At 44.7% G+C, this 23,774-nt stretch overlaps 3 protein-coding genes across 7 annotated transcripts in view; all 3 read right to left on the reverse strand.

Annotated features, from left to right (window-relative positions):
• Nucleotides 1-842: 842 nt before the first annotated feature.
• On the reverse strand, nt 843-6,504 carry LOC310851635 (phospholipase A2 inhibitor gamma subunit B-like). Of its 4 annotated transcripts, none has more exons than XM_083754230.1 (6): nt 6,403-6,504; nt 4,839-4,962; nt 4,192-4,308; nt 3,303-3,455; nt 2,648-2,779; nt 843-1,224 (listed from the first exon to the last, which is right to left on the reverse strand). In XM_083754230.1, exons 2-6 carry the CDS (start codon nt 4,948-4,950, stop codon nt 1,010-1,012), a joined length of 729 nt encoding a protein of 242 aa, XP_083610356.1. In that variant the 5' UTR covers nt 4,951-4,962; nt 6,403-6,504; the 3' UTR covers nt 843-1,009. The 4 variants fall into 4 exon arrangements, with proteins under 4 accessions (XP_083610356.1, XP_083610355.1, XP_083610354.1 ...); XM_083754229.1 differs by having other exon boundaries at nt 6,316-6,496; XM_083754228.1 differs by having other exon boundaries at nt 6,434-6,479.
• Nucleotides 6,505-8,752: 2,248 nt separating this feature from the next.
• Nucleotides 8,753-15,862, reverse strand: LOC310851694 (phospholipase A2 inhibitor and Ly6/PLAUR domain-containing protein-like). Its single transcript, XM_083754335.1, has 6 exons — nt 15,689-15,862; nt 14,785-14,904; nt 14,398-14,514; nt 13,748-13,900; nt 11,912-12,046; nt 8,753-10,276 (listed from the first exon to the last, which is right to left on the reverse strand). The coding sequence occupies exons 2-6, from the start codon at nt 14,831-14,833 to the stop codon at nt 10,077-10,079; spliced, it is 654 nt and encodes a 217-aa protein (XP_083610461.1). The 5' UTR covers nt 14,834-14,904; nt 15,689-15,862; the 3' UTR covers nt 8,753-10,076.
• Nucleotides 15,863-18,096: 2,234 nt separating this feature from the next.
• LOC310851730 (phospholipase A2 inhibitor 25 kDa subunit-like) overlaps nt 18,097-23,774 on the reverse strand; it is a 1,159,037-nt gene continuing 1,153,359 nt past the window's right edge. For both annotated transcript variants that reach the window (XM_083754393.1, XM_083754394.1), the window contains exons 3-7: nt 23,342-23,391; nt 22,285-22,401; nt 20,892-21,044; nt 20,637-20,768; nt 18,097-18,996 (exon numbers count right to left, since the gene is read on the reverse strand). In XM_083754393.1, coding sequence (XP_083610519.1) covers nt 18,851-18,996; nt 20,637-20,768; nt 20,892-21,044; nt 22,285-22,401; nt 23,342-23,387 — 594 coding nt within the window. In that variant the 5' untranslated portion in view covers nt 23,388-23,391 and the 3' untranslated portion in view covers nt 18,097-18,850. The remainder of the gene's footprint in view (nt 18,997-20,636; nt 20,769-20,891; nt 21,045-22,284; nt 22,402-23,341; nt 23,392-23,774) is intronic.

Raw genomic sequence — 23,774 nt, forward strand, 5'->3', positions numbered from 1 at the left:
AGGGTTGCAGATTCCTGTGTGTGCTCTCACCAACTGGACTGGGACAGCATATGTGTAAGATTTCAGGCCTGAGCACACTTGGATGAGCTTACAGTTTAAACCATTCACAGTTTGATCCATGCGTGTTTGCTTAAATATCTGTCCCACTGAGTGTTAGGAAAACATTCTTTAAGAAACAGATAAAAGTTCCTGAAAGCTTTAAAGAGGGTTCCAGAATTTTTCTTTAGTGTGTAGGAGTGGCTTGATTGGTGTCAGCTGGAGTTGCAAATAAAGGGAGGAAGTTGCAATTTCTGCACAAGTAAAGCACACAAATACGCTGTACGCATACACTGTGACAACAAAGTTGGAAGTAAGACAATGTGTGCTGCTGATACTGTGAGTTTTGCTGTGTCAGGATTGTTAATTACTGGACTGAGATTATACCATGCTGGAGAGATAAAGAAGGAATGTAAATAGCTTGTATATAATAGTAACAAAAATGCTCGTGCAACCAGTTAAGCAATAAAGCTCTTGACTCTGAATTTTAGTATGACTCCTTTTCTTGTCCTCTGCCTCCGGGGAAAACTCTGCTACAAACAGTAAGAAGTGGTTTTACCGAGGTGCCACCACACAAGCAGAAAAGTGCAGCAGAAGTGTGTGGGTGGTAACCTGTAACACTGAGGCAGCTCAGCCAGCCCTCCCCTTTTCCCGTATTCCACCAGCAGTGTGTATATATGGGGCACGGAGGGGAGGGTGTTCCTGATGTCCCTATTTTCGTCTGAGAAATCTTGGCAGCCATGAAATGCGTTCCACAGGTTGAAAAAGGTCCCTCGTTTCTGCTCAGGCTGCTTGGCCAACAGATCTTCACGAAAGCATTTCATTGTCATTTCTGCAAAAGAACAAACCGGCTCTTTGTAAGTCAGTATGATATCTACGTAGGAATACAAATCCCTCTGGAGAAAAAACCGAAAGTAGAGATGGACATGGAAAGGAAAGTTGTCCTCAGTGCCGAGTCACAGGAAGGAGTTCATTACAAGAGGATCTTCACCAGCAGAAGCCATGACAAGGCCAGAAGAGGAAATCTCAGTGATGGGGGTGCCTTACTGGCTGGCTCACATTTACCATCTAGAATTGGAGAAGTAACTGCCCTCAAGGTACTCTTAAAATTCCGTGGCAAAGCATTTAGTTGTATAATATCGCAGTAAGTCTTGGTAGTGCAACCTTTCATGGTGATTCCAAACCCTCCTGCAGATGAAAAGGAAAGATAGGAGGTCAAGGGGGGGGGGGAACTATTCCCAGTATTCCCCAATGCAAGTTTGATTTGTCTCCCACCATGGTCAAACGGGCTAACAAAATAAATAAAAAACAAAATAAAGATAAAAGCAAAATAAATAAATAAATAAAACTTTCAAAAATGTCCCACATTGTGATATATGAGGTGCATGTGGAGCCATGTCTGTTGATTTCAATGAATATACTATGAGTAAGACTAGTTTTGGATATAGCCCATTGATGGGGATGTTCCTATGGATTGAAACAGTATAGGACAAAGAATGTTCTTCTTCCAGGCGCCACTCATGTTGACCTCAAGTGTAGCCATTTTTCTGGCATAGATTTAGGGTGAAAATGTATTTGACCTGGCAAAGGACAGTCTTTGAAGGTCTATCAGAAGCTCTAAGAGACAAGCTCTGTTAATGGGCCTGTCTGGTCTCCAAAGCTCCTGAGGAAGTATTGTTCCAGATATTGTGGGATAATATTATTATTATATTATCTAATCAGCACCATCCTTAAAAGAAAATAAAAGAAAAAACATGTTTGGAGGGTAGCAGTTTGGAGGGTGGCAACAAGAAAACAGCTCTTTTCTGTGGTGGTTCCTTGACTGTGGAATGCTCTGCCACCATCACTACATGCATTAGGGTGGCAGGCAAAAACATTCCTCTTATCTAGGCCTTTGGTCATTAAATAATCTATGGCCTGCTAAAGCTTGGGGGACTGTTGTTGTTCTTGTTGTTGCAGTCAAACCTTGGAAGCCAAACGGAGTCCGTTCAACTTCCAAAACGTTTGGAAACCAAAGCTTGCATGACGTTCGGCTTCTGAAAATCTTTTGAAAACTGGAAAGCTCACTTCCGCATTTCGATCACCCGGGAGCCGATTTGTTCGGGAGCCAAGGAGTTCAAGGTATGACTGTCTTATTATTATGCTGCCTGTTAATATGTTTTTTGTTATATCTGAAGTTCCCGAACTTGCTTTTCAATTCAAATGCATCTCCCAGACTGATTGTGCACTTTTCTGGTTTGGCAAGGTGTTTTAAATGGTGTAAGAAAACATGCAGAAAAGGTGCTTACAAAATATGCTTCTGACAGATGAATTCATTGGAAAGTATGGGTGTCTCCAACTAAAATTGGCTCAGAGCACACCCACTGAAATTAACAGACCCAAGTTAGCCCTGCCCATTAATTTCAACTGGTCAACGCGATGATTAATATCAGCTAAAACCCAGCATACGTTACCTAAAAAGTGCACATTTCAAATAAAAAGTGAACCCAAAATGCATTAAAAAACACAAACAACTGGATAGAACAGGGTGGAATTAGACCTTTATGACGGCGGGCCAGCAAGACCATAATGCAACAGAATTTGCCAGAAGAGCATAACAAATCAGAATTACCAGTTTTGATGCTAGCATCCAGACAGTGGTCCTCTATTCCTGTACATTTTGTCACCTTTGTAGAGCACGTAGGAGTCAGCGAATAGCAGGCTGGGCATGTTTTCCCATTGACCTTTTTCATCATTGGAGGCACTGAAATAAAGCAAAGAGGCAGTGTATTCCTCTCTATCCTCCATCCAGGCAAGCCAAGAGACATTATCACAATTTAAGGACCACAGATCTCGGCAACCAAAAGCATTCAAGGGGATTGTGGAGTAGGACTGCTGTTGGGTGTGGCCTGGAGAGACGGGGGAAGGCCGAGGAGGGAGTGTGATCTGGGCGAGTGTACTTCAACCTTGGGTTCCCAGATGTTGTGGGACCAGAACTCCCATCTTCCCTGACCTTTGGTTGCTCTGATGAGGGATGATGGGAATTGTAGTTCAACAACACCTGAGGACCAAAGTCAGAAAACCTTGGTCTAGAGAGAATGCACTGACCAGATAGAGAGGCCCAGAGGGGGCACAATTGGCTCCCAGATTTGATGTTGCCTCCACTGTGCTGCACAGTGGCAAATGATAAATCTGTGATTCAGGAGCGCCCTGATGAAATCATTGGCACAGCCTGACCTCTGGGGCATAGAATGAGGTGGGAGAATGGAAGAAAAAACTATACCCACACTGAGCTGAATCAGATGTGCACTCAGCACCCTCGCAGCAGATAGTCACTCCTCTGGAGGTAAACATCTTGCCCAGATTTACATAAAATGGTCCCAAACTGCAGACTAGAGCTGGTGCACAGCCTTTCAGGATCCTCTGATATGATTTTCCAGCTGCAGAGAATGAAAGAATAGCATATGGATTTAGGGCAGCCTTCCACATCATGAGGCCCTCCTGGTTTTGCTGGGCTACAACACCCCTCCTACCCAGAGAGCCCAGTGAAGGCTCAGAAATAACAGGAATATCTAGAGGAAGGGCATTGGTCCTTCACCACAGAGTTACGGTATCTCAGACTTCAGGAGATTGGGAAAGAGAGATTTTTTTGCTTGGGAAGCTAGAGGCTGTGTGCCCCAGATGTTTTTGACTATGACATACCCTCCAACATTTCTTTGATGAAAACAGGGACGTCCTATTCCATAACAACAACTTTATTATTTAAATCCTTCCCATCTGACTGGGTTGCCCCAGCCACTCCGGAGGGATTCCAACATCCATAAAAACATAATAAAGCATAAAATAAAACATAAAAAATACCCTCCAACATTTATCCAATGAAAATAGGGACGTCCTAAGAAAAAGCAGGACATTCAGGGATCAGATCAGAAACTGGGACTGTCTCTGGAAAATAGGGACACCTGGAGGGTCTTCAATGAGTTTATGATCCATATCAGCCTGTTAGCACCGCCAATAATAATAATTTATTCTATATATGCCGCCCATCTGACTGTCACATAAGGCAGCTTCCAACCAATTAAAACACAATTAAGATATCAATATATATATATATTGATATGCCTTTTGCAATCCTCTATGCCTGGACTGCATTTGGTGGGGATCCTTCTCACTCACCTATTTTGCTTTCACTAAAAGCGACAAAACAGGTGTCGTCATCAGCGCCGCACTTGGTCATGCTGCCCTTGCAGCTGGCGCCTGCCGCTGTGCACGTTTCACACTCCAGTGAGTCACCTGTAGAAGAGAAAATGAAAGGTTTCATAAGCGGTATCCAGGTGCAGACACCGGTCTGCAAAAAGGGGGCAGGAGCTCACAAACGTGGGTCAAGCACAACATGGTTCCTGCCCTATGCAATGCCACACTCACCATCTTGAAGTCAGTATATTGGTTTCCAGCTCAGTCCAGGGGTGCCAAATTGCCCCCCCAACTAGAGGGGGCCCAGCATTGTGTGACATCATACGCACATCATGTGCCACTCCACACATCCTGGTGCACGCATGACGGAGACAGGGGATGGAGTGGGCAGAGGGCAATCTTCAACCTCCATGTGTTCTGCTCCCACCCGGCATGTGAGTGTTGGTATCAAAAAAAGGGGGGACTCAGCCCCCTACTCACAAATATTGAGGGGGCTGAAGTCCCTTCCACCTCCTATAGTTGGTGCCCCTGCCTCAGTCAGCGCTTCCAAAATCAACAGCTTAGATCTGGTTTACTCCCAGATATCCCACTGCAACACACACCAGCCCTAGAAGATTATTACTGCTCACCTGGAGTTAGAAGTACAGATAACAGAAAAAGTCCCAAGACAGCAGGCATGGTTCGTGAGAAGAAATGCACAGCGGAAGCATGTGCAAAAAGCTTGGTTCCTCGTGAAGCCATTTTTTCAGCCCGCTGTCTGCAAAATTAATAAATCAAAAGCCAGATTGGAAGCATGTATGATTTTTTTTTAAAAAAATGTCCTGATTTCTCAGTACAGTGAGATGCTAGAATCTGGACACCATAGATACAAACCCTCCTCTCCCGTGAATCTTCTGAGAAATTCAAGGGATAACAGAGGGATCTCATCTGGTGATGAGGCAAACACGTATTAGCAAGGTTGGGAAGCTAATTCATCCTCGGCCCAGTATACCTGAAGGAGTATCTTCACCCCCATCATTCATCCCAAACACTGAGGTCCAGCTCCAAGGGCCTTCTGACGGTTCACTCACTGCAAGAAGTGAGGTTGCAGGGAACCAGTCAGAGGGCCTTCTTGGTAGTGGTGCCCCGCCCTGTGGAATATCCTCCCATCAGATATCAAGGAAATAAATAACTATCTGTTGTTTAGAATACATCTGAAGGCAGCCCTGTTTAAGGAAGTTTTTAATGACTGATGTTTTAATGTATTTTTAATCTCTTGTTTGAAGCTGCCCAGAGTGGCTGGGGAAACCCAGCCAGATGGGCGGGATATAAGCAATAAATGATGATGATGATGATGATGATGATTATCATCATCATCATCATCATCATCATCTGCCCTCACAGTTCAACAAAAAGCTTTCTTTGCTCCAAACTTGATTATAAACCAGGAGTCAGAAACCTTTTTCAGCCGTGGGCTGGTCCACTGTCCCTCAGACCATGTGGTGGGTCGGACTATATTTTGAAACAAATAATGAACGAATTTCTATGCCCCACAAATAACCCAGAGATGCATTTTAAATAAAAGGGAACATTCTACTCATGTAAAAACACGCTGATTCCCGGACAGTCTGTGGGCCGGATTGAGAAGGCGATTGGGCCACATCTGGTCCCCAGGCCCTAGGTTGCCTACCCCTGTTATGAACCAAAGCAAGGAAGGAGGGGTTAAAATTCAAGGCAGAGAGGCTGTAAGGCCCACCTCATGTTTAACCAGGATCCTCCCACCCCCATGTAGAGCTGTGCCGTTCATGTTCCTCAACTTGTACACAAGGTCACTTTGCACATGTGCTGGGTGTGTGGCCAGTGGGGGTCATAACTGTCAGATGCGTTGATCGTGTTGTGGCCTGTGCACCCTGACAATTCCTTCACACATGCTTTCAATGCAGGCATTGGGAATGCATATGTCTCCACATGTTGAATTCCAACCCCCATAGCCCCTGACCCAGATCAGAAACGTGACCCAATGGTACATCCACTCAATGGTACATGAGTACCACCCAATGGTACATGTCACCCCCTTGTGTTAACCCCCTAGAGCTCCCCCTTTTCAAATATCCCGCTGTACCAGACCTCTGCTATGGTTTAAAGCTGCAATTCCTCGCCGTTGCCTTCCATCCCTGCTGGACTCAAACTTCTGCTGTCCTTTAAAACCCTCACTTTCCCACTGTCCGTATGCTTCACTTCTCACTCGCATGCTATGGCTACTGCTGCTGTTCAACGCGTCTTCTCTTCTGCTCCCCTGGCCCACCCTGACTTCATCCAAATCTGCGATTGTGATGCAGCACTGCAAATCCTCCAATGGGGGCTGCGTGATAACAGCCTTCATTTTTTATGTACATAGGAAGTTTCACTGAACTTGGAGGAGTGGAGAGAGTTTCTTGCTTCTTGCTGGGTATCAGAGGGCAGGTTGCCTGGGCTAATGGTGTGGTTCACACAGCTGGCTTTGTATTTTGACTATTTTCTCCTACCTAGTAATAACCTAGTTATTAAGATTGGGCTAAGTTACAGTGTAAAATGTGTAGAAGACACTCTTCACAAAGGTTTGCCTGGAACCAGCCAGTTTTCCTTTTTGGCACCGTGTGTGTGTGTGTGTGTGTGTGTGTGTGTGTGTACACCCATCCACACCCCTATATATTTGTTATCTGCTGCAGCTTTTTTGTGCCTTTGTATTATGGCTAGACTAACTGCTTGCCAAATGTTTTATCTCTTAAATCCAGTGCTTTTTTTCGGGAGGGACGCAGCGGTAGGTATACCCCTAAACATTTTGTGAATCTACATGTGTACCTTTGTCTATTTACTGTATTTATTTTTCCAAATTTGAACTATAAAATGGTGATTTTCTTGAGTCAAAATGAGAATACCCCTAAACATTTTTATTATTACTATTTTTTAGAAAAAAGTACTGGTTAAATTATACTGTATATGTATCTTGCAAGCTTCTAGGGCAGTGGTTCCCAATTAGCTAATTACTGAGCGCCCCCCCCCCCTATTTTTCAAATGCCAAACCATGGAATTGCAACTTTTGGAAATTTTGCTAACTCTATTGTGGTAGTTACCTCTGCAAAGCAATTTTTTAGGCAAAATATGGAGTAGCCCCTAATAAGCAAAAGATTTTAGGTATATTAAAAAAAGAAAAGAAAAAAGATTTGTGATATTACAATGCAAAAATGAGAAAAAATTACTTGGGAGAGGAAGACAAGGAATGGGCCCCCCAGACCCCTAATTGGAAACCACTGCTCTAGGGGATGTGGCAGAAGAAAGGAATATAAAAGTTTGAATAAATAAAAACATAACATAATGATATTTTTAAAAAATTATTAGGCACCGCATATGCACTAGGACTCTATATCTATCTCCTCCCCACAATTCTCTCCATAATGTAAAGAAGGGAGTTTCAGGGGGTTGGACTAAATGACCCTTGGGGTCCCTTCCAACTCTACCATTCTATGATTCTACGTGAAGAGTTGCACCGGTGATCAATGCTAGTGCTGCATAAAGTCACTCTCTTCAAAGAAGGAGGAAAAGGTGAATCCAGAAGCCTACAGGCCAATTCACTAGATGTCAGTCTGGGCAAACCTATCCTACAGATTATTAAGCCATCACTGAACATCAAGAAAATATATAAATTCACAGCTAAGTAAGTAGTAGAGCTATGCCCTGGATGCTGCTAGAACTTGAGCCAAATCTGGAAGACGTGAGATCCCCTCTCACACAGCTTCTCCTTACCCAGTCCCCTTCTGATCACATAAGTATTGGAGGCTGGGACAAGCAACAGTGGTATTGTAGTGACTTAGATGGATGGTGTGAATGTGACTTTGTGGGTCTAGAGCTCCATAATGGATGGGATACGCGACTTACCACAAGCTGCTATGGTCTGCTGGCTGGGTGCTCCTCAGTGAGATTGCCTTCTCCTGGCTGCTAAAGGTCGCTTACGGCACACCTATCCTAGAATACCCTGACTTATGAAGGACCTGAAGGCTTTGGAATGATGTGCAAGAAATATTTGTGTTTCAAATTACATATGCTAATACCAGGAACTTTGATTTTCTCCTGCTTGCTCCACTCATGCAGTGCTTAAGGTTTGTACATATACAAACAAACAAACAAACAAACAAACAAATAAATAAATAAATAAATAAATAAATAAATAAATAAATGTGGGTATACAAAGTTTGGTTGTGTAAAACGGCTCAAAATGAATAAATAAATCTGTGAACTTCCCTGAGACCTTCAGGTATAGAGCGGTATATAAATTCAATAAATAAAAAACACACGAAAGGGCACAGAAGATAAGGACCAAACATAGAACAATCAAATGAAACGAAATAATGGTGTGGGAGGAACAGAATGGTGTGATTAAACCAATGTACAGAAACCACACATTATCTATGTAGGCCACTTCCTGGTTCATGTGGAGATTGGGATAGATGAATCTATACATTTCAGTTTCTCTGTTTCTTGTTTTTTTTGCCCCCACACCCATAATGAAGACTCGAGAGACATTGCATTGCATAGAATAGCCATACTTATTAAATAGCAAACAAAAAGCTCTGCAAGAAAATTCAGTTACATTGTGAGGTAGAATTGGAATCAGCTGTTGGGGGAAATAAATAATTTGCTATCCGTATATTTGTAACATGCTATCTAAAAGTGCACCATGGGTGTAGCCAGGATTTTTGTTGGGAGGGGGCAGGACTTGGGGGGGCAGAACCGACGTGATTGGTCAGTTAGTTAAGCATTTCTATTGTTTTACTTGATCTAGGGGGCCAGCTTCCCTCCTGCCCCCCCCCGGCTACGCCCATGAAGAGCACGCTTGAAAACTCTGACTTTCATTTCCAATCAGGCTTGAGGGCCAGATACAAGCCTCCTGGCCTCCTTCTCAGGTCCTCAGGACTCTCCCTATACCATACACTCAGCTGATACAATGGTCTACTCCACAGGCCACACCTCTCATTGGTTCTGCTATTTCTCTTCCTCAGTCAGCTATGCTGTCCAATAGTGTATCTTTTAACTGTAATAATGCCTCTTGTTGTTGGATATTCTCTCTCTGTGTGAGAGAATCATTTGTTCCAGAAACAGAGAAAAATAGAGAAGTTTCAAGAAGCAGCAGAAGGCTGAGATTGTTTTGTCTATGACAGGACGTTTTCTGTGGGATCTTTTTCTTTGGACATGTGCAGTATGACAGGAAGAACTGATAACAATGGTTTTGTGTAACTTTTTGTAACTTGTTGTGAGTCTCTTGCTTGCTCCTTGCAGAGAGAGAGTCTTGGACTCTTGTTGGACTCTAAGCCTGCCTTGACCACGGTATCTTTGCTACCAATATTCTTTTGTGCCTGTCAAGTAAACATCTACCCTTGACTGAATCTTTAAGGCGTCCATGAGTGTTTATTGCCTACTTTGTGTACCTTCAACCCCAAAGATGCTTCCAAGGAAGCAGCTGCGTTGAGATGTAACTCTGCTGGGTATGGATACTGACACACACACCCGCAGCAAAAGTGATGCCAGACCAAATTCTTCTAAATCATCCATCAGAGGTTGATGGATCGATCCAACACTTGTTTCCATCATTGGAGAACGAAGAGGGTGTGTCTCTATGTGTAGAAACTTCTGACATTTGCATGGTTGGAATGTGGCCTTTGTTCCAGAACCATTCGCCCTTGATCTTGACCATCACTATTTCATTCTCATTTCTTTAAAAAACGAACTGACTCTTTGTGAGTCTGTAAGATATCTATGGATACAAACCCCTCTGAAAAAACAAACAAATTGAAACTAGAGTAGGACATGGAAAGGAAAGTCGTCCTCAGTGCCAAGTCATGGAAAAGGGTTTATTACAAGAGGATCTTCACCAGCAGAAGCCATGACAAGGCTAGAAGGGGAAATCTCGATGATGGAGGTGCCTTATTGGCTTCTGTACATTTGCCATCTATAATTCCAGATGCAGCTTCCTTGAATGTATTCTTAACATTTTGTGATAAAGCATCACAGTAACTCTTGGTAGTGCAACCTTTCATAGTGATTTTAATCGTTCCTGGAGATGAAAAGGAAAGATGGGGAGTAAGGGGGCCCACTATTCCCCAAAATTACCTCACACAAACAAGTTTGAATTGGCTCTCAACCTTACATTGGCCTGGCCAAACTAACCAAATAAAATAAAAATGGCAAAGCAAAAACGTGCATGTGTAGCCATGTCCATTAATTTCAATGATTCTACTCTAAGACTAGCCTTGTATATAATCCATTGATGGGGATGTTCCTATGAGTTGAAGTCATGTATTACAAAGAATAAATGTTTTTCTCCCAAGTGCCACTCTCATCTTCCCCAATATCTGTTCCAGATATTGTGGGATAATAATACTATTACAGTGGTACCTCGGATTAAATACTTAATTTGTTGCGGAGGTCTGTACTTAACCTGAAACTGTTCTTAACCTGAAGCACCACTGTGATGGGATGTTGAGCTGCTTGTGCGTTAAAGCTTAGTCCCTCAGAGCTTGGGCATGGTTCTCAAACTCTGCCTTAAGCGGAGCCCCCTTAAACATGACTCCCTCAATCGCTAGCAGAATCCGACAGTGGGCGTTTGCGGAATCTGCTCCAACATAAAAGTTCCTTAACGGAAACACGTCTTCGGGATTCTCGGCGAGACAGCTTCCGGCGAGGAGTGGGTGTACCTATGGGGGGTCCTGAGACTTCTCCACTGTTTTCACTGGCAGTCTCTCAGAGTCCTCCCTCCGACTCACTTTCTCTCTGAGCTCTTTCCCTCCCCCTGCTGGTACCTTCCTCTGCTGCTGAGTCTCTCTTAGCGTCTGAGAGCCCTTCCACCGCCTGCCTTTCCGATGGCAGTTCCCTGACAACCACTTTAGCTAATGGGGCCTTCCGCTGCCATGATTTCTGTTCTCAACCTGAAGCAAATTTCTTAACCTGAAGCACTATTTCTGGGTTAGAGGAGTCTGTAACCTGAAGCGTATGTATAACATATAATCAGCACCACCAGCCTGAACTCACCAGAGTCCCTGCACCTCTCAAGTGGGCACCATTGCCTTTATAGGAGAACAAGGGTGCATCATGAGTTCTAGCACCTCTTTTACTTGAAAAATAGCACTGATATGATGATGCAAAGTTGCTTAAACCTTCAGTTTTCCAAGCAACTTATAAGAAAGGTTTCTTAAAAGAAAAAAGGAAAACAACACGTTTGGAGGGTGGCAACAACATTTCTGTGGTGGCTCCCTAACTGTGGAATGCTCTCCCCAGAGCAGCTCACCTGGCACCATCACTACATGTATTTGGACAGTAGGCAAAAACATTCCTTTTTACCAGGCCTTTGGGTATTAAGTAATCTACAGCCTGCTAAAGCTTGGGCGGGGGGGGGGGGGGAGAGGGTGGGGACGACTGCTATTGCTCCAGATATTTTTTGATGATGATAATGCTGTTGTTGTTGATGATGATTATCCCCAAGCAAGCTTCATTTTGCGTAGCTGGATCATTCCAGTCTCACAAAGTGCCTCGGAGCTGCTGCCACTTCTGGGCGCCTCTGTTCACCTTTGGCACCCCGCTCCCAATGGAAAAGCATGCTCTGGACTGAGTGCCAGCAAGACTAAAATGGAACAGAATTTCCATTGCTCAGCCAATCCCTCCTCAAAATCCCAAGAACATAAATCAGAAATACCACTTTTGATGCTAAGATCCAGACATCGGTCCTCAGCTCCTGTACATTCTGCCACATCTGAAGAAGAGCATGGGCTTAACACAGAATAGCAGGCTTGGCATTTTTTCCCATTGACTGTGTTGTTTATTGGAGGCACTGGAAAAAAAGGCAAAGAGACAGTGTACACTCACGCATTCCCCTCTATCCTCTATCCTCTATCCAGGCAGGCAGGAGACGTTATCACAATTTAAGGACCACAGATCTCGCCAACCAAAAACATTCAAGGGAAATGTGGAATAGGACTGCTGTTGGGAGAGATGCTGTTGTACTTCAACCTTGGGTTCCCAGATGTTGTGGGAACAGAACTCCTATCTTCCCTGACTCTTGGTTGCTCTGACGAGGGAAGATAGGAGCTACAGTTCAGCAACATCTGGAGGCCATAAATCAGAGAGTGTTGATAGATCGAGAGGTCTGGAGGGCCACAGTAGGCTCCCAGACATAATGGTTCCCTCCACTGTGCTGCACAGTGGGAAATGACAATAGCTGTCAACTTACAGATTTGAAAATAAGGGGCCAGCAACATTGAAAATAAGGGACCAGCAGCCACAATAAGGGATTTTAGTCAACCAGCTGAAATACGAAGTTAAAAGGGACCAATAATTTTGGAGAGCAGCGCCGGTTTTTAGCCCTTTGTTTGCAGAGGTTGCTGCTCAAGACACCAGCTGATGAAACACTGCAATTAAATAACTACAAGCAGCAACCACTTTTCGCACAAAACGAAGTCCAAGCTACTAAGATGCTGCTTCAGTTCTGTATCTTTTCTCTTGTGCTCCATCTGCATTCTCCATTCCATCAGGCGGGGCGGGAGGAAGAGAGAGGGGAAAAATAGCGCCCGAAGTAAACCCACAGATCAGACCATCTATGCTAGTGTACCACTAGAAGAAGAAGAAGAAGAGTTTGGATTTGATATCCCGCCTTTCACTCCCCTTCAGGAGTCTCAAAGTGGCTAACAATCTCCTTTCCCTTCCTCCCCCACAACAAAAACGCTGTGAGGTGAGTGGGGCTGAGAGACCTCAAAGGAGTGTGACTGACCCAAGGTCACCCAGCAGCTGCATGTGGAGGAGCAGAGACGCGAACCCTGTTCCCCAGATTACAAGACTACCGCTTTTAACCACTACACCACACTGGCTCTCACTACAAATCTATGGATGTCCCTTAAATTTCCCTTGTAGCCCTTGGAAAACCTGCCCGCGCCTCCGCCTCCGCCTCCTCCTCCTCTCTCTGAACTGCTTTCTCTATGGTTGCCCTCGCTCTCCTCTCAAATCTCCTCAGCAATTCATAGGCCATGCCAGGCTGCTCATCTCATCCGGGTTCTTCGGCGGCACAGCCACAGTACAGCCTAGCAGGAGTGGGAGCGGCGGTGGCTGGCAGAGGGGAGGCCCCAGGCAGACGCTCAGTTCGGCAGCCACAAGGAGGATGGCGGCGGAAGGGCCCGAGGCTCCCGCCAGTCCTGGCAGGGAGGGGCTCCCAGGGGCTGAGGCTGGTAAGAGGAGGCCGGAGGGGGGTGGGCCGGGCAGCCAAGCAACACAGTTGGAGCCTCCCTCCTCCCTGGCTGGCAGGGAGGGAGGGAGAGGGAGGAGCTGCTTCATTTGAAACCCGGGAAATTTAAGGGACATCCATCAATAAGGGACAGCAGCGGGACACGGTGCTGGGATAAGGGACTGTCCCTCCAAATAAGGGATGCTTGACAGCTATGGAAATGACTGCTCTGTGATTCAGAACTCCACCATTGAAATCTATGGAACAACCTGACCTTTGGGGCATAGAATGAGGGGATGGAAGCAAAAATACACTCACATGGAACAGAAATGGATGAGCAGTTAGCACCCTTGCAGCAGACAGCCATTCCTCTCAAAGAAAGTATTTTGCCCAAATTTATGGAATATGGTCCCTGTCCGCAGGCCTTAGTGGATGAACAGCCTTTCACTATACTTTGAGTTGATATCTGATCTGTAGAGAATGAAAGAAAAAGATAAGCATTTAGGGCAGCCTTCACAACACGGTTCCCTCCTGGTGTTGCTGAGCTACAACTCCCACCAGCCCCAGAGAGCCCAATGAAGACTCAGAAATGACAGGGACTGGAGTCCAGCAACATCTGGAAGGACATTGGGGCTTGATCCCAGATTTAAGATAGCTCAGCTCCAGGGGGCAGAGCTTTCAGCTTGGAAAGCTAGATGCAGTGTGTTCCAAATGATTTTGACTATGATTCTCTGATCCCTATCAGCCCCAGTTAGCTGTCAGGCAGGCCAACTCCCCAGGGACACAAGTGCTCTAGACCCCACAACATTTTAATGGGGGGGAGCAGGGCACTCACAAAGTGCAGTGGCCATGTGCACATGCCCCCACCAGTCAGTTGATGAATCTAATGACTCCCAATAAGGCATCTTGATATGCCTTTTACAAGCCTCTGGCCTAGACTGCATTTGGTGGGCATCCTTCTCACTCACCTACTTTGCTTTCAGTAAGAGAGACAGCACAGGTGTCTTCATTGGCACTACAAGTCATCATCTTGCCACTGCAGTTGCTGCTTGTCGCTATGCAGGTTTCACACTCCAGTGAGTCACCTGTAGAAGAGAAGGTAAAAGGTTTCATAAGCAGAGCCCATGTGCAGGCGCCATTCTAAGTCATCCGCCTGTGAAAAGGGATGGATCCCACAGACATGGGTCAAGTCCAACACTGATACTGCTCTATGTAGTGTGACACTCACCAGCTTATTTTGGCGATATTTTGGTTTCCACCCCAGTCAGCCCTTCCAAAATCAATGCCTTGGATCTGGTTTACTTCCAGGTATCCCACTGCAGCACACATCACCCCAGAACATTACGGCTGCTTACCTGCAGTTAGAAGCATAGAGAAGAGAAGAAGTCCCAAGAGAACCGGCATGGTGTGTGAAAAGAAATGTGCAGCGGGAGTACATGCAAAAAGTTTGCTTCCTTTTTCCCCCAGCCTGGTGTCTGCAAAATAATAAATAAAAATCCAGATTGGAAACATGCACATTTTTTTAAAAAACCAACCAACCAACCAACCAACCAACCAACCAACCAACCAAACACACACATACACACCACCAAATTTCTCAGTACAGTGAGATGCTGGAATCTGGACACCATTGATACAAACCTTCCTTTCGCATGACTCTTCTGAGAAATTTATGGGATAACAGATGGATCTCATCTTAACACATATTATTAGCAGGGTTGGGAAGCTATTCTACCCCTGCCCCCACTGTTCAGCAAAAAACCTTATTCCAAACTTGATTATAAAGCAAAACGAGGAGGGATTCAGGGCTCAGAGGTTGTAAGGCTCACCTCATATTTAACCAGGATTGCACACACTCATGTAGAGCTGAGACATAGCTGTCAGGTGAGTGAATCATGGTGGGGTAGGATTACACTGCACACCAGTACAGCTTACAGATGCTTCTCAAGACTCTTCCCAGCAGGGGAAACCAACTGCTTTCTTCCAGGTGAGAAATACTGGAGAGAGGCTACATCTCTTTGTTTCTTCCTCCTGCCCAAAAAGCTACAATCTCTGAATTCCCTGTGAAGAGGGATTGACTGTTCAACCGAGTTGGAAACGGGAACCCTGGCAGGGCTCAGTACCCTACAGCTTCCATAATTATTTGGAGGAACCCCTAACTGTTCAAAGTGCTATCCTAGTGCCTTAAGTGGATGGTGTGAATGTGATCTAAGAGCTTGCAGGTCTCGAGCTCCATAATCGTTGGGAAATGTGACTTACCCTGAGTTGCGAAGAACTGAAGGGCGGGCGCTCCTCAATGAGAATGTTTTCTTCTGGCTGCTAAAACTCACTTCTGGCACCTTTGCTCCTGTATATGTGGGTTTACGAAGAAGGCGGCGGCAGCAGTAGCATGACGCAAGATATAGATTAGATTATCATATCACTTCTGCAAATTTGATTTCCACCATAACTGCACCATCTGCTTGCAACCGAAGTTAGATCCATTTAGACATGTGACCTTTGTTCACCATACTTGTGCTTCCTGAGTTTTCGTTTGGGGTGTGTCATCAAAGTTCTGTGGGTCAAAGCAGCTCAGACACAGCCCCATAATGGCACAGAAGATAAGGGCCAAGTATAAAACACTAAAATAGAAACAGAAAACAGTGTAGCCGTGTGGGGGCGGGGGGATAGAATGGAGTTCTTGGAACCAAAGGACAGAAATCAATTTTTTAAAAATATTGTTATAAGGTGTTTTTTGGTGGTGACAGATTCCCCAAAGTTCTTAAATGTATCAAATGCATGGAGATGTTGAAACTGGCAAAGTGCTAAAATACAGTTTTCTGGGACCAGGAAGCCATTTGGCAAAGGGGCCTAGTAAGAGACAGGGAGAGAAGTGATCCATGTAACTAGGGCTGTGTGCTGGAGAGCAACTTACTGATATTAATGGATATGGATCTATTAGTTATTACTGTATTTTAATATTTTGTTGGAAGCTGCCCCGAGTGGCTGGGGAAACCCAGCCAGATGAGTGGGGTATAAATAATAAATTATTATTATTATTATTATTATTACAACCCAAAACGTTGCATTCCCTTAGTATTCTGCAGGTGCATTCTCAGAGTTCAATTCAGAAGGCAAATATGTATGGAGGGTTGGAATCTGCACTGCTGCTCTCTTTCCCTGTAATAAATGTAACAAAATCCAAGGGGGGGGGGGATGCTGGAGATGATCACTGGATGTTGGAAGGTCTGAAGCAGAGACCCTATTCTGCACAAAGATTGGTGTTTAGAACTTTGCACCGCGAGTGTTCCAAATCATGGGGTGTGGAGGCCATGTCTATGGAACAATTCCTCCACTTAGAGACCTTCACCCCCCCCCACTGCTGATAAGGGGGAGATCATGTGATGCAGCAAAGGAGGCAAAGTCAGTCAGTGAGCACCAACCATACCTTCTTTCTCACAGATGAGAAGCAAAAGCCTGAACAGAGCTTCGGTATACAGAGGGGACACTGGAATTTGATTGCCTTTTTGTTAATTTATTGTTTCATTTGTCCTACAGCTTCATGGTGGATGTCAGCTGCCCTGGTGATCTCACTCAAGGAGGAAGAGTACATTTACCATTTATTCAATGTAGTTATTACTTTTTTAAAAAAGTATTAGAGTGACTTCAAAGATTTAAAATACGAAATTTTCGTAAGGTCTTCTTTCTTCTTCGGCAATCACTCGTTGCCAAGTAGGATTATCTTCTATGAATATGGTCTTAACGGAGTGTCCGTAAGTGGCCATGCAGGCCAAATCTGGATCCACACGTCCTTCCACGTAAGATCAGCTGGCACGGGAAACATGCATAATACTAACAGTGTTCAATGATAATATAGCAAGAACAAAATCTAGATCTGGATTTGGATCCAGTTCTAGACAGACAGACAGACACATATAAAACCTTCCCATGCTGCAAAAAGATGAAAACCAAAATCACATTAGAATCACATCATGTATGTCATCAGTAACTGTGCTGGACGCGAGCAGACTGCTCCTCTGTCAAGCTGAACAATGGTGAAGGAATATCACTCCAGCCCGCTCTTCTGCCATTGGGCCAAGAAAAGAGGGGGGCAGGGAGGATGCAATCCCTGTATGCCTTCTCCTATTATCTCTTCTTCTGTGTTGGAGCACAATTCAAAGTGTTTGTGATGCTTACCTTTAAAGCCCTAGCGAACTGGAGGCCTGGGTACAGTTCCTATACCAACCTGCCCAGCAACTGATGGAAAGAGGGAAATTTGTAGAACGTGGAGTTCCCCAAAGATAGGTATTGGGACCTGTGCTTTTTAACTTGTTCATAAACAACATGGAGTTAAGAGAGAGCAGTGAGGTGGCCAAGATTGCCAAGTGCTCCAAAAGGACTTCTCCAAACAGTAAAATGGCAAAAGATTCCTGCATTGCAGGGGGTTGGACTAGATGACCCTTGCAGCCCCTTCCAACTCTACAATTCTATGATTCTTTAATGGCAAATGAAATTCAGCGTAAACAAATGTAATGTGATGCACGATGGGGCAAGATATCTTAATTTCACAAATACTTTTAAGGGGTCTGAAGTGCCATCATTCAAATTTCAGATACAGTGGTACCTTGGGTTACAGACACTTCATGTTACAGATGCTTCAGGTTATAGACTCCACTAACCCAGAAATAGTCTCTTCATGTAGTAGACACGTAAATGGGTTCACATGTGCACCTTGTAAAAATAGTCCTCTATTTAAGTGGGCTGTCAGGTGGGCCCACCCATGAAGCAAGATGAGGTAACCACCTTGCGCAGCGGCAGCCCACAGCCGTCATCACCTATGGAGAAGTGGCACTGGCAGCAGTACCAGTTTCTGGAGAGATCTCGCAGGATGTCACCCACTGAGATTTTGGTGAGATCTCATGAGCTCTGTCTGGAAGCCGGCGCTGCTGGCAGTGGTTCGCAAGTGCTGCCATGCAACACAGGGAAGGGACACCTCAGCGGGAGAGTGGGGCAGCAGCAGGGAAGGGTGGTACATTTCCGTTTCACCTCAAGTGGCGAAACAGGACATGCCATTCCTGGCTAGAGAACAGCCACTCTGTTTGCAGAAGTCCTCTGTTTCATTGGCTATACAGGAAGAAGCCGTTGTTCCACAAACTTTTGCTGTTGGCCCTCAGAAGGTCAACATGAGGGAATGCATCCCTCAGGCTGAAAAGGTTTCCTGCTCCTCGGCCAACCGATCTTCACTACAGAACTTCATGATTTCTTTTAAAAAGATGATTTCTACTTCAGTAGAATTTCTTTCCAATTCAGTAGAACAACTAGGAATACATATCCCTCTGGAAAATGACAAATTGAAAGTAAAGAAGAACATTAAAAGGAAGGTCTTCCTCAGGAAGGTCATCACCAGAAGATCTTCACCAGCAGAAGCCATGACAGGGGAACTCATAATGATAGAGGTGCCTTATCTGCTGGTTCACATTTACCAACTACAGATCCAAAAATGTTGGCTGGGCCGAATTTTTTTTCTAAAGTAGCACAGTAAGACTTGGTAGTGCAGCCTCTTATGATGAAGTCAGACCATCCTGGAGCTGAAAAGCAAAGATGGGAGATCAGGGGTCCACTCTTCCCAGTAATCACCACCCCAAATAGGTTTATTTGTCTCCCAGCATTGCCATGGGTCAAGGTGACTAGTAAAATAAAGAAAAAGCAAAGCAAAAAAGAACAAAAGGACAACACACATTGTTAAATTATTATTATTGATTAGATTTTCCCCAACACTGGCAAAGAAGGCCTCCTCTGATAAGGACTAGCTTTGGATATAACCCATTGGTGGGGATATTGCTGCAACCACCCCAATGCATTGGCATATATTTAATGTCCTCTATTAGAAGGGCTATCAGAAGCAGCCCACTTTTTAAGGTGTCCTCTTTGAAGGCCTGTCAAGTCTACAATGTTCCTGATATGGCATTTGTCCATTACGATTCCCCATTTGTGGGGATGATGATAATGGGGCATTTTAGTTGCTTGCACCAGCAGCTCCTCAAGCTACTTACAAGATGTTCTAAAGCTTGAAAAATATTATGTTGTACCATAAAATGGAAAACAGCACCCATAAGAGCCTCAAACATTTTGCAACATACTAGGAATAAAACTACTGTACATCAGCTCAGTCCATCAAAAGTTTGGGGAAATGTAAGTTTTTACCTGGTGCCAAAAAGGTGCCACCAAAGGGACAGGGTAGACTTGTGACAGAGAGCATTTCTCAGTCAGAAAAGGCTCCTTTCCCCTATTGCCACCTCCAAGCTTCTCTCAGAGGTGTGACCTGGAGAAGGGCCTCAGAAGATCGCAGCTTTCAGCTAAGTTCCTGTCAGGAGAGGTGCTCAAGAAGTCATTGGGGTCCTAATTGTAATGGTGACACCCCGGTATCGGGTCCATGAGCCACCATTTTCATTTCCCACAATGCTGAAGCTGGCAATGACTGCAGGTAAAATCAATTATAATGCCAGGAGAAAGAACCACAAAATCAGTGGTAGGAGAGAAATTCATTTGGTCCACTTTTCATAATAGAGCCACCCAAACTGCTGCACCCAGACTTAGATTTCAGTTAGAATGTATCTCCCAGATGGATTGGGCCCTTCTCTGGATTTTGTAAGGTGATTTAAATGTGAGGAAAGCATGCACAAAATGTGCATACAAAATGTGCTTCTTACGGGTAAATTCATTGAAAAGCATGTGTTGTTTCCAAGTGAATTCTCTCAGAGTAGACTTTAGCCATACGCATTAATTTCAATTAGTCTATGCTATGCTCAGGGCCAGCCCACACATGGGGCAAGGTGAGGCAACCACCTCAGAGGGGCAATAATCCACAGAGGCATCAGATCCCCATGCAGATCTTTATTGCCCACTTATTCCTGATGTAGATCATCACTCGCATCTTATTCCTTGACCGGGAGGCAAATGCCATTCTGTGGTTCGTCTCAGGTGCCAAAATGTCTTGGGCCAGCCCTGGCTACCATTAACATCAGCTACAACTCTGCAAACCTTACACAAAGGGTGCACATTTCATGTAAAAAGTGAACCTGAAATGGATTTAAAATGCAGACAACTGTACAGAGCAGGATGGAACAGATCCCTCTGATGGAATGCCAGCAAGACTTAAAATGGGACAGAATTGGCTGCTAGGCCAATTACTTTTCAAAATCAGAAGAGCATATCAAATCAGAATTACCACTTTTGAGGATTCCATCCAGGCAGTAGTCCTCTGCCCCTGTACATTCTGCCAGCTCTGAAGAGCAGGGGCCCATTAGAGACAAGCAGGCTGGGCATTTTTTACCATTGGCCGTGTTGTTTATTGGGGGCACTGAAAAAAGCAAAGACGCAGTATAAGAAAAGGGGAAGAATTGTACTCGTACGCACACTGTGGCACAACCTGGCCCCTGGGGCACAGAGCAGGAAAAGAGGATGGGAGCAAAACTATACCTACCTTGAGGAGAAACAGATGCACAGTCATTCCCCTCACAGCAGACAGCCTTTCCTCTGGCAATAAACATCTTGCCCAAATTCAGATAAAATGGTGCGAGTCCGCAGGCATGAGTGGATAGACATCCTTTTATTATTTCCTGACTTGTTACTTCAGCTGCAGAGAAGGCATAAGGTAAGTACTTAAGCCAGGCTTCCACAACATGGGGTTGGCTGGGCTACCAACTCCCATCAGCCCTAGCGAGCACAGTGAAGGGTAAGAAACATCTGGAAGTTATGATGGGGTGGAAAGTTCACAAGCTATGAAGGACTTGCTCACACATTTATTGACTGCTGCACAAATTATTATAGCTAGGAAGTGGAAGGGGCAAGCAGAAGATAAAACAGAAGAATGTTATAAAGAGGTGTGAGGTATAGCTATTAATGATAAATTAACATGTATCATTATGGGACGCAGGTGGCGCTGTGGGTTAAAGCCTCAGCGCCTAGGACTTGCCGATCGAAAGGTCAGCGGTTCGAATCCCTGCGGCGGGGTGCGCTCCCGCTGCTCGGTCCCAGCGCCTGCCAACCTAGCAGTTCGAAAGCACCTCCGGGTGCAAGTAGATAAATAGGGACCGCTTACCAGCGGGAAGGTAAACGGCGTTTCCGTGTGCGGCTCTGGCTCGCCAGAGCAGCGATGTCACGCTGGCCACGTGACCCGGAAGTGTCTTCGGACAGCGCTGGCCCCTGGCCTCTTAAGTGAGATGGGCGCACAACCCCAGAGTCTGTCAAGACTGGCCCGTACGGGCAGGGGTACCTTTACCTTTACCTTTAACATGTATCATTGAGGAAAGATGCGGAATATGCAGGAGAAATGATTTTGAGGAGATACGGAAAGGGGTCAAACCATCACAAGAGGTGTTGAAATTTTGGGAGGCTGGATAGTTATAATGGAATGGTCTCGGTGGTGGAGTGCACATTTTTATTTTTATTCATTTATTATCATTACTCTGCCAAAAGAAAAAAAATCTGTTACATAAAAAAGAAACATCTGGAAGGTTACCAATCCCTCACCTCAGAGTTAAGGTACCTCAGGTAGCAAGAGGCTGGGAAATATAGCTTTCTGCGTGGAAACCTAGAGGCAGTGTGCTTGTGATGTTTTAAACCCGGCATATCCAACAGGTTGATTGTGATCTGTGAGTAGATCACAGTCTCTTGGTAGTTGGACATGCCTGCTTTAGACTATAATCTCCATCATCACAAGTCAGCGTTGCCAATGGTGGAGGATAATGGGAGTTGTAGTCCAGTGCATGTGGAGTCTAAGCAGTCACTACTTCAGGTAAATGGATGGATGGCCTGACTCTCAATAAGGCATCTTGATAGACCTTTTGCAAGAGGTAGAGGTCCTTCTCACTCACCTACTGTAGCTTCCACAAAAGCGACAGAGCAGGTCTCTTCATGAGCACTACAACGCTCCATAGTGCCATTACAGTTGCCATCTAACCCTAGGCAGGTTTCACACTCTTGTGGAGTCACTTGTGGATGGGAAGACAAAAGATTTCTTTAGAAGGGTCCATGCACAGACATCTCTCTACGTTACCTGTCCACTGGATCCCAGAAAAGTTGGTCAAGTGCAACACCGTTCTATGCCTTCCCCAATGCAATGCAACGTTCAACAAGAATGAAGGAGATACAGTGGTTTCCAATCCCAGTCAACTCTTCCAAAATTTCCAACTTGGATCATCCACTACCCCTAGAAGATTACTACTGCTTACCTGGAGTTAGATAGTACAACCCGTGCAGCACGATGGCGAGAAATATTCACACAGTTGTTCAAGAATAATTTTACATCATTTATCAAATATGTGAGAAAGAGACAATTACTTGCAAAGTGCCATGAAAACTTCCAAACTACATAAAATAAAGTGAACTTGCAATATCTGATTTCACTAGATTCTTACAAATTCTTGACTCAGTTTTTCATTTTTCATAAATTCAAGAAAATTCAAGAAAAAAGTGAGTTCAATGTTGTTCCTGGTGGCTTTAAGGTGCAGATGAACCAGCATATGGAGTTATAAAGAAGACAGGGTGCCGCCCAGAGTGGCTGGGGAAACTCAGCCAGATGGGCGGGGTATAAATAACAAATTATTATTATTAATTATTATTATTATTATTATTATTATTATTATTATTATTATTATTATTATTCTATCCCCGTTTATCCGTAGCAGTCCATACAGTTGAGAGGCTGCTGTTTCGCCCCTGGTGTGGCCAATTTTTTGGGATTGGCGGATAGCACACTCCCTGAGCACAGTTTTCTGGGGTTCTTCGGTTGTCTCGTGCCATTGATGCATCTACCAGTGCTGAATATCGTTGAAGAGACAATTTCTTGGCTTAAGCATAAAAGACTGAATAGCTTACTCCCAAGCATCCCACTGCAACACACACCGGTGCTAGAAGATTACGACTGCTTACCTGGGGTTAGAAGCGCAGAGAAGAGAAGTCCCAAGGGAACCAGCATGGCACTGGGGAAGAAGTGCGCAGTGGGAATGAGCTCAAAAAGTTTCAGGTTTTTTGTGAAGCAGTTATTTTAGCCTGCTGTTTGCAATAAATAAATAAATCACGAGAGGAAGCATGTATGATTTTTTTTTATAAAAAAACAAATCTCTCAGTACAATGAGATGTCTGTCACTTCCTGCTGGGGTCTGGGCTCCATCAACACAAATTCCCCTCCCCTCTGAGTTGGCACAGGGATCTTGTGTGGGGATGAGCCAAACACATATTGCGGGTGTTGGAAAGCTCCCTGCCCATCTCAGGAAAAAGCTTGTTTTATCCCAGACTTATTTATAAGCCAAAACAAGGAGGGAAGGGTTAAAAATCAAGACAGAGAGACTATAGGACTCGCCTC

Source organism: Podarcis gaigeae, assembly GCF_964106915.1.
Source record: "Podarcis gaigeae genome assembly, chromosome: 8".
In the NCBI taxonomy this organism is placed as follows: Eukaryota; Metazoa; Chordata; class Lepidosauria; order Squamata; family Lacertidae; genus Podarcis; species Podarcis gaigeae.